At 41.1% G+C, this 9,195-nt stretch overlaps 1 protein-coding gene across 2 annotated transcripts; it reads right to left on the bottom strand.

The window, feature by feature from the left end:
• On the bottom strand, positions 1 to 8,759 carry si:dkey-111f13.5 (inner centromere protein). Of its 2 annotated transcripts, XR_005008700.1 has the most exons (6): positions 8,334 to 8,759; positions 6,885 to 7,081; positions 4,992 to 5,237; positions 1,812 to 1,940; positions 1,445 to 1,514; positions 1 to 342 (listed from the first exon to the last, which is right to left on the bottom strand). XR_005008700.1 is itself a non-coding variant. In XM_036596738.1 (4 exons), the coding sequence occupies exons 1-4, from the start codon at positions 8,452 to 8,454 to the stop codon at positions 1,884 to 1,886; spliced, it is 621 nt and encodes a 206-aa protein (XP_036452631.1). In that variant the 5' UTR covers positions 8,455 to 8,759; the 3' UTR covers positions 1,698 to 1,883. The 2 variants fall into 2 exon arrangements, 1 of the variants encoding a protein (XP_036452631.1); XM_036596738.1 differs by lacking the exons at positions 1 to 342; positions 1,445 to 1,514 and having other exon boundaries at positions 1,698 to 1,940.
• Positions 8,760 to 9,195: the final 436 nt, after the last annotated feature.

Below are 9,195 nucleotides of genomic sequence, written 5' to 3' on the forward strand. Positions count from 1 at the left end.
TCGTTCAAGTCTAAAAATCTGTCTGATGCCGATAATTTTGTTCAAGCAAGTATCTGCCAGTAATGATATGATTCTGATATTATTGTGAATCCCTACCAGTATATTACTGTCCTATGGTGCAGATTTGTCCGTAAAGTGGATAATATGAAACATGAAAACATGGAAATGCAGATAGACATCGAGAGCTCAGGGTATGGAGGGTTTGTGGCTGACATCGTCAGTCTGGGTGGATGTCTCCACGAGGCCCGGTTCTCTGCCCAGGCGACGAAGCCTTAACAGGTAATCAGAGTGGAGGGAGGAGTCAGTCAGATCAATAAACTGTCTGTAACTGGCCTGTACCTTCTGAGAAAGATAAGGTGTGGGGTGTGAGGCATGGGGGAGAGAGAGAGAGAGAGAGAGAGAGAGAGAGAGAGAGAGAGAGAGAGAGAGAGAGCTTATTATATACAACTTCAAGTATGATTACTCTTGATGTTATTATTGTTACACTTCTACTTTCAATAACAACTTTTTTCCAAAATGCTGAAATATTGCATAAGAGAGAGAGAGAGAGAGAGAGAGAGAGAGAAATCTCTAAATGTTTTTCTTCTTTCAGTGAAGCCATTTGCAAATAACATTTGTGTAGTTTTAGCTAACACAAACAGTTATAATTCTTTTTTACACAGCCATTTGTATCCTTTAGAAGAGGGCGGCTGTTTTTGTTACTGTGCTTTAAGAATAATATGTAAATAAGCTCTGTTCCAATTGGCTGCCCTGTATTGTGCCACATTCAAAAAGCACTTGGAGCTGAAACAGTTCTTATAACGACAGTGTGAATGGACAGAGCTAAATTGCTCTTTAAATTAAAATAGGTGGAAATATGTAAATTGTTTTGGTTGCATTGCATTGTTTTTTTTTGTGACATCATGAAAACAGTGAATTCAAAATGGGCTGTTTTCACAGCTTAGTTTCTGATATGGACTGTATGGACTAGGACATTTGAACAATGTTTACTTACTATACATACTATTATTTCAAAAACGGTGAGGAAAATTTAAAACTTAACGGGAGTGCTTACTGTGGGTGGGGGCGGTGTAAAAGAAACATGTCAAAGAGAATGAAATAATGAAGAAGACAAGAGCCAGATAGAGTTAGACAGGTGGAAAACTACAACGAGCACAAGCTGCAAACATCAGAGAAAAAGAGGAAGCTGAATGAGGGGCAGCGGTGTTTCGGCCCCGGATGGGAGAGAAGAGGAAGAGCAGGTGAAGGGATAAAGCCAAGGCAATGATGTCAGCAAAGTTTAACAGAAAACAAAAGTCAGGCGATGTGCTGGCATGAGAAGAGAGGGAGAGCGAGAGTGCTGTGTTTGCGCTGGTTAGCTTAGCGAGGTGCAGATGCCGTGCTGGAGTCAGGCCCATTTTGGATCTGTTCATTTATTCATGATGACCTCATTACGAGTGCTGACCTTAAGCTCCGTCTCGTACTGCATCCGCTCCCCGCAGACCCGCACCAGACTGTCCTGCAGCTGCTGCAGCCTACAGCACACACAGGAACACACACACTCAAACCAGCTGAGTTAACACACCAGAGAAAGTTGGATGAGGAAGCAAGTTACAGAAATAGTAATGAGGGGGAAAAAAGTTTGAAAAAGATATGAGAAGGTGAGAATGAAACACAGAGAAAATGAGAGCAACAGAGGAAGAGAGGGAAGGAGAGAGAGAGAGAGAGTGAGTGCGAGTGAGCGCCAAGTGAAACAGACTAATGAAGAAATACTGCTGCAGTAAAGTGTTATATGGGGCAGAGTGAAGGAGAGTGTGTATGTGTGCTCTTGCTTGTCCTGAAGCTGTGATATTTCCTCCATATGTCTGTCTTGCAGGTTCTGCTTCTCTCTCTGAGCCTCCTTTTCACACTCCTCCCTCACACGCCGCTCGGCCATCGATACACGCTTCCCTTACACGCTCCTGTGTGTGCCAGAGCATACATGAGAGATAGAGGCATAAATATAGATTTTATTTATAAGCTGTCTTTTTCAGACCCATAAAGAATCCATAAAGACACCAAAAACAAAAATCCTGTATGTAAGAGTGAATTAAAGTGTAGAAACACGGTGCTCCAAAGCTTAGGGTCAGTGGCTCTAAATGAACAAGCACTCACAGTAGACAGGTAAGTATGAGGAATATCAGCAGATCTAAGAGAATGAGAGAATTAGAGGGGAATGAGTTAGGGAACATAACTGTGCCATACTCTGCAGTACTTATATTATTTAAGTTGTATTGGCTTCACACACCCTCTTTTGTCTCCAACCTTTTAATTTTACTGTTCCGTTTTACAACATTGGGTTATGAAAAGGTATAAAAATGTACCTTACCACTGGAAAAAGACTTATTTAAGGGACACAGTTGGACCTTAAACCATTATTGTACCTTGATGAACGAAAAATGTACCTGCACTATGCCTTTTTCTTTAATGGGTATGTATGGAAAGAGGCTTTTTTTTTCAGGAAAGGACCATTCAGTGCTGTACACTCATTACCCAATCCTCGCTATGGAACACATCTTCTTCTCAAAGGGCTTGTTCATAAGCTGATTAGTTGGATCAGGTGTGCTGGGAGTAGGAGAACACTAAAATGTGCACAAAGGGGTTAGTTCAAGACCGGAGTTGGGAACCTCTGGTCCACTACATCAGAAACCCTATGCTGTAATATATTAAAATGTAAAGGCTAGTCATTAGCTGTAAAACAGTAGTGGGGAAACAGAGGGCCGGAGTCCAGAGTTTCATGATTTCCGTGGTCTAACACCCCACTAAACTGTATGTTTGAGCAGTACAATAAGCAACCGTTGCAGGAATTGGACCTTTCAAGATTCCAGGTTAATCTAGCAATATAAAACTCGTTTTAGGAAAGTCTGTTCACTTGGCAGCCATCTTTGCAACACCTCCAGGCAGTTATTTCCAGTCATACAAGACCAAGGGCTGGATTCACCAAAGTGTCTTAAGAAAGAAAATCTTCTTAAATATATTTCCTTTCTTAAGTTTATTCTTAAGGAAAGCTATGAAGGAAGGAAATGCTATTCTTTAAATAACTCTTATTTTCTTAACTATTTTGTTAAGAATAATTCTAAGAACAAGTGGTACTCTTCAAAGCATTATGTTCTTAAGTTTCTTAACCTTACAATAGCCTCACACCTGTCTTTGGCTATAGAGGAGGTAAGCATCTAAATTCATCAAAACACAGACACTGCCTCTGCTGCTCCGGCCCATCCTCATCACTTGCTTTCCTGCAATCACCCCACAATTTTTGTATTTTCCAAAGAGGATTTTTTTTCCTGTTGGCTGTTTCTTCTACTATCCCCTCTAGTTCTTGTTTGCTAAAATTTTTCAATTGCTTGGTTTAATGTACTTCATCCATTTTGCTGTCCTGTGAGTGGATTGAATAATGGAAATAGCAGTTAATACAAATTAAAAATGTATCTCACGGCATTTAAGGTAAGCTGTAAAATGCACCATAGTCTACATAAGAAAACAATGAAGATTTTCTTAAGAAAATCTTAAAGAACTAATTCAGATTTTCTCATAAAAATATTTGAGAACTTCTAAAGTTTTTTTCTTTTTTTTAACGAGAATTTAATTTAAGAACTTTTTTATTGAATTCTTAGTGTTTGTCTTAAGAACCTTTTCAAGTTATTTCTTTAGAAAGCTTTTGTGAACCCATCCCCAGGTTCCTAGCTCTGTTTTTAGGTCTTTAAGAAAGACCTAAAAATGCAAAACTGAAGGCCAAATTAGCACTTAAAAAATTACCTGAAATCATGATCGGTGGTTTTTATTGTAGGGCAGGACTTCCTTCAAGTCCAAGTTGAGCATTACGTACTTTTCCGGTCATATTTTAACCATTGACTGGTCTTCTCCTTTAATATCTCTGGTCATATTCAGAGTTAGACTTTAAGTTTAAATATCTAATGTAGGATTAACTGAAAAACTGCAACATACAAAGTAAAACATGTCCTGAATGTCTGTTAGAAGCTTCAGATGCCCACATTCAGGCTAGAACTGCTGTAACTAATATTAAAACCAGTCTGGATAAGTCAAAATACAGCAACGTTAGCTTGGGGCTGACACTGAAAATGTCATTAAAGGGTTAAAAAAGTTAGCAATAGTTTAGTGGTGTTAATCGGATAAAAAGGCTTCTTTTAAAGTAGAAGTTTCTACATTAAACATTGCTGTATTTGCACATGATCATGATTATATAATAACAATATTGAAAAAGCTTATGAAATTATTATGGATCTCTCCAGTTCTGAACTTTTTTTTAGTGAAACATTTCATCAAATATTTTTGACCAAAATAATCTATAAGATATACTATACCATACATTATGTATGACAATAAGAACAAAAAGATCCTTTTTTTATGTAACAAGTGTGCAGAGTACGATCAAATTTAACTAAACCATCACCTAAAAAAAATCGTGGTCTTTAGAAATTCAAAATCAAGTCATTGTTTTATGATCACATCTTAGCACTGCAAATCAAACGGTGAGGTCCCTAGAGATTTCCACCCTTGTTTTCAACCCCTGCTGTAGAGACTGAGGAGGTTAGACAGTGTAGCCCACCTGTTGATGCAGAATCTGATGCAGAATCTGATGCAGAATCTTCTATTCCTTATACAATGGTCAGTTTCTGACCACAGTGCTGCTCTTGGCTATTTTTGGGTGTTGGACAACTTTCAACCTACCATTGACAGTGACGTGTAAAAACCCTAGCAGCATCACTCTGATACACTCATACCAGCACCACTCACACTACCATGTAAGTGTTGAGAAAGGTCTACCCCCCACATAATACTTGGTCAACAGTGGTACTGTAGTCAGAAACTGACCAGTGATGAACGGGCTAGAGGTGCAGGACAATAGATGGGCTACAGTCTATAATTGTAGTGGAACTAGAAGCAAGGTGTTTCTGATAAAGTGGCCAGTGAGTGGAAATACAAGGGAGGGGTTTCTACTAAAATGACTCCACCTCCATCTGTTCCTGTATGACCCCCATCTCCTTTTCTCTCTCCATCTCTGCCTCCCTCTTCATCTCCTCCTTCAGCCTCCTGCAGGCCTCTTGCACCTCCATCTTCTTCTCCTCCTTCATCTGCTCCCGCAGTCCAGCACAGTGAGCCTCGAGCTGGACCTGCAGGTTTGCCTGCTGACCCTGAATCGCCTCAGCCTCCAGCCTCTCCCTGGCCTGCAGAGCCTCCCGGAACTGGGCTCGCAGACACTACGCAGAGAAAGAAAGGGAAGAGGCAGGCAGAGAAATGGATGAAGGAAAAGATAGAGGATGAAAGGAAGGTGGAGTTGAATGATGAGTTAGGGGGAATGATTAAGGAAGACAGTAAGGGGAAGAGGAATTAGCGGAAAGAGAAACAGAGACAGAGAGGTGGGGAAAAGCATGAAGAGACAGAGTGAGGGAGGGATAGGAAGAGAAGGGAAGAGAAGGATGGATGATCGGGGCTGGCAGGGTTGACTGTACTGAGCTTTTGAAGATGAGAGCAGTTTCGGGCTTTGGCTGCCGTACGCTCTCCCCAGAGAGCAATTACACAAGCAATTACAGCCCATTACGCAAGGTCTCCTCACTGGTCCACACACATACAATGGCAGCTGCCTAACTGCTGATGCCGCGTGCACTTCATCTCCCTCTAGGAGGCAACAGAGATGAGAATTTGTAAAATGTAACGCTGCCCACAATTAGCAGAAGCACAGCAAAACAACATTCAACAGACATTCTCAAAATAGTACAAAGTTTGTCATTGCTCAAGAGAACAGCTTCTTTTGAAGCTACCAAAAGATCTGTTCTTACACTGATATACAATCAACTACTGAGCGTAAAAAATGACATGAAGAGTTTGTTTGTTTGCTTCTGGAGTTAAAAGGCCAAAATGTAGGCATCATGTAACAGAAGCTTATACCCCACTATTACCATTGTGCAGACTGCATGTCTAAATCATCACACACTTGTCTCAAACCATATCAAATAGTTAAGTAATCTCAAATAGACATGCTTATGTAGTTCTGGACAATTTATGATGTTCTGCAATCTATAAAAATTGACAAAAATGTGTCGCATATCTCATCTGATGCACAGTACTGTGCAAAAGTCAGAATCACCAGTGGATTTTTTCAGATCTGAAGCAAGAGTGGAGCTTAATTTTCTCCTCTCTCTCAAAGATGAAATCTTTAAGTTCTGTTTATCTGATGGTGACCGTTTTGGTGGTCTACCAGGTTTTGCTCGGTTGTTAAGAGTCCCTTTTTCTATGTCTTAATTTTTTGAGCCCCACTTTTGGGAATTTTTTGGTTTTTTTCCCCATTTATTTTGCTTTCTTCACTTATTTCCCCCTTTCTTATGCAAATGTATCATCTTCAATCTAAGAAAAAGAAAAAGCTTGCACTTAATGGCCATTTTGACTGGAAATCAAAAAACAAGGGTGGTCTCACACACAGTACTGCACATGAAATAGTGTTTCCAAATCTGTAATCAAGCACCTCACATTTTTTTCCAGTAGTGACTGATTAACTGCAAGGATTTTGACAGAAGGAGCAGAAATATGGTGCAGATTAAGACCTTGGACTGGTGACTGTTAATACTGTTATTAGCCAACTAAAAAGCCCATCCTGAGTTGAAGCGAATGTGTTAGAGCAGAGAAGAGAAGAAAATATGCAGGACAGTGTATCCAAGGACCAGAATGGTGGAAAACATTTCCAGTGCAGTTACAACAATTCCCTGCCTCACGTGATCTAGCTGATGAAGGGCTTGATAATTAGCTCATGGGCTGAATCAGGTGTGTTGAGGCCAGGACTACTTGAAAGTGTGCAGCGGGTTCTCTGAGCAGGATGAAGAAGGACTGTTCAGGATAAACACTTGAGATACCTCCTCCTGGAGCTTTAGGGCCTTCTCTTTTTCTTCTTCAGCCCACTGCTGAAACTCCTCCATCCAGGGGTAATCTGGCTGTGCCATCTCCACCAAAGGCAGCCATGCTGTGGAAGAGTCTGGAACTGATGTGCGGAGAACATCCATGGTGGAGGAGGAGGAAGCAGGCAACTCAGAGGAAAGCTTCTCTCCTAATGCTGAGGGGGAAACATCTTTTCCTTTTACTATATGAGAGCCACAATTATGTCAGTCCAGAAGAAAAGACAGGTCTAAAGGAGTGGGAGCTCTCAGGGAGTTAGCTGAACTACAGGCCGCTGGCGAGATAAGGGTGCGCATACAGTGCTTGAAAATGCCACAGTCATTTGTCTAGCTTTGGAGAGGGAGACTAGCAATTAGGGGACTGTCATTGCAGGGCTGTGTTCAGGTTGTTATGAGAGAGAGAATGCTCTGCACGGCCTTCTACTCAGAAATGTGCTATTGTGGAAGAGCTGAGAGCCGCTTCTCCGAGTGCCGGGGCGCAGTGAAAGTTTCTCAAAGAGTGTGGGGGAGAGAGGGGGGGAGAGGGAGGGGGAGGGGAGAGAGAGAGAGAGAGAGAGAGAGAGAGAGAGAGAGAGAGAGAGAGAGAGAGAGAGAGAGAGAGAGTAGAGAGGGTGTGAGAGAAGAAAAGCAGAGAGAGAGTAAGAGAAAGAAAAAAGAAAAGAGAGGGTGAAAGAAGAGAAAGGGTGAGAGAAGAGAAAAAGAACAGAGGAAGGGAAAGATAATGAAAAAAAGATAAAAAGAAAGGGAGAGAGAAAAAAGGGTGTGAGGTGTGAGAAGGTGAAAGAGACAAAAAGTGTGAGTAAGAAAGGGAAGAGAAAGTAAGAGGATAAAGAACAAAAGGGAGTGGGTGAGAGGGAAAGACAGGGAAGAGAGTGAGAGAGACAAGGCAATGGAGAGAGAAAGAAAGAAAAAGAAAGAAGGTGAGAGACAGAAGAGAGAGATTGGGAAAGATAATGGAAGAAAAAAGATAAAAAGAAAGTGAGAAAGAAAAGGGGAGAGAACGGGGGTGTGAGAAGCTGAGGGAGAGAAAAAGAGTGAGTAAGGAAAGAGGGTGAGAAGAAAAACAAAGGAAAGAGAGAGCAAGAGGGAGGGAGTGAGTGAGAAAGAGAGGAGAGTGAGAAAGATGGTGAGAGAAAAAGAAAGAAAAAGAAATAAGAAAGAAAGAGAGGGTTTGAAAAGAAAAGCAGAAAAAAGAAAACAGAAAGAGTGACAAGAAGAGAGAAAAAGAGTAAGGAGGACAGAAAGGAGAGAGAGAGAGAGAGAGAGAGAGAGAGCGAGCAAGCTCACGTAAGAAGGTGTCAGACTTTAGACGACTGTTTTGGAGATCAAAGCGTTTTGTTATATGTATGCAATGAAGTTACAAATATACTCAGAGTGTGTCAATGTTCTCGTTACTGATTCTGCACTTACCCAGAATGTGTGTATGGAGGACCCTCTGAGTGGTCAGTGTTGTTCTGTTGACCATTCTCTCCAGAGGGTTCAGGTCTGACCTTCTGGTCCCACTCAGGGTCATTCTTGCTGGGGTAGACATTCTTCTCCACTGCCCCTTGTCCTCTAGAGCACCAGAACTAGGTGCTTAAAAACACACCACTCTCCTCTACTTTCTGCTTGCTGCTTTCCCCTCACTCTGTCTCTGAAGTTGGTCTCTAGGCAACTTGAACAACACAACAGAAGACCGCTCCAGCTTGGCACTCGAGAATAAATTGAACTAACGGATGTGAGACAAGACATTTGTGTGTTTGATTGTTGAACTGTGTGTACAAGGAAGTTTTATGTCTTACCTCCCACTGTGCTAGTTACCTAACTTGTTGTGTTGCAGTGTTTCTACCAGGTCTTTGGAATATTCTATCTATTTAATATTCTTCCATTTTTAGCTATAAGTGGTATAAAAAGTCACTTAGGGCCCCCAAAACACCAGGTGGGCCCCAGGGTACATTATTAATATATAACATCAAATAATGTAAAAGCTGTTTACTATTATTTGTCAAAACATGTTGAATCCAGACATTCCTACATTGCTTATTTATCAAAATGAATTAAGTACTAACTCTTGCTCTATTGTCACATACAAAAGGACATAGTTGGTGTGGGTGGAATCCGGGGCCTCCCCAAGTAGAGTGTCGCTTTGGGCCCCTAAATGTTCTGAAACAGCTGACAGTTGTTAATGAAATCACATACTCAAAATTTATTAGAATCCAAAATACACTGTCAAACATCACTGCTGTTTTCAAAAGACAGACTGCTGCAGTACAATGTCCTATTAAAAAAACAC

The sequence above is a fragment of the Colossoma macropomum genome, unplaced genomic scaffold, assembly GCF_904425465.1.
Source record: "Colossoma macropomum unplaced genomic scaffold, Colossoma_macropomum, whole genome shotgun sequence".
NCBI lineage: Eukaryota > Metazoa > Chordata > Actinopteri > Characiformes > Serrasalmidae > Colossoma > Colossoma macropomum.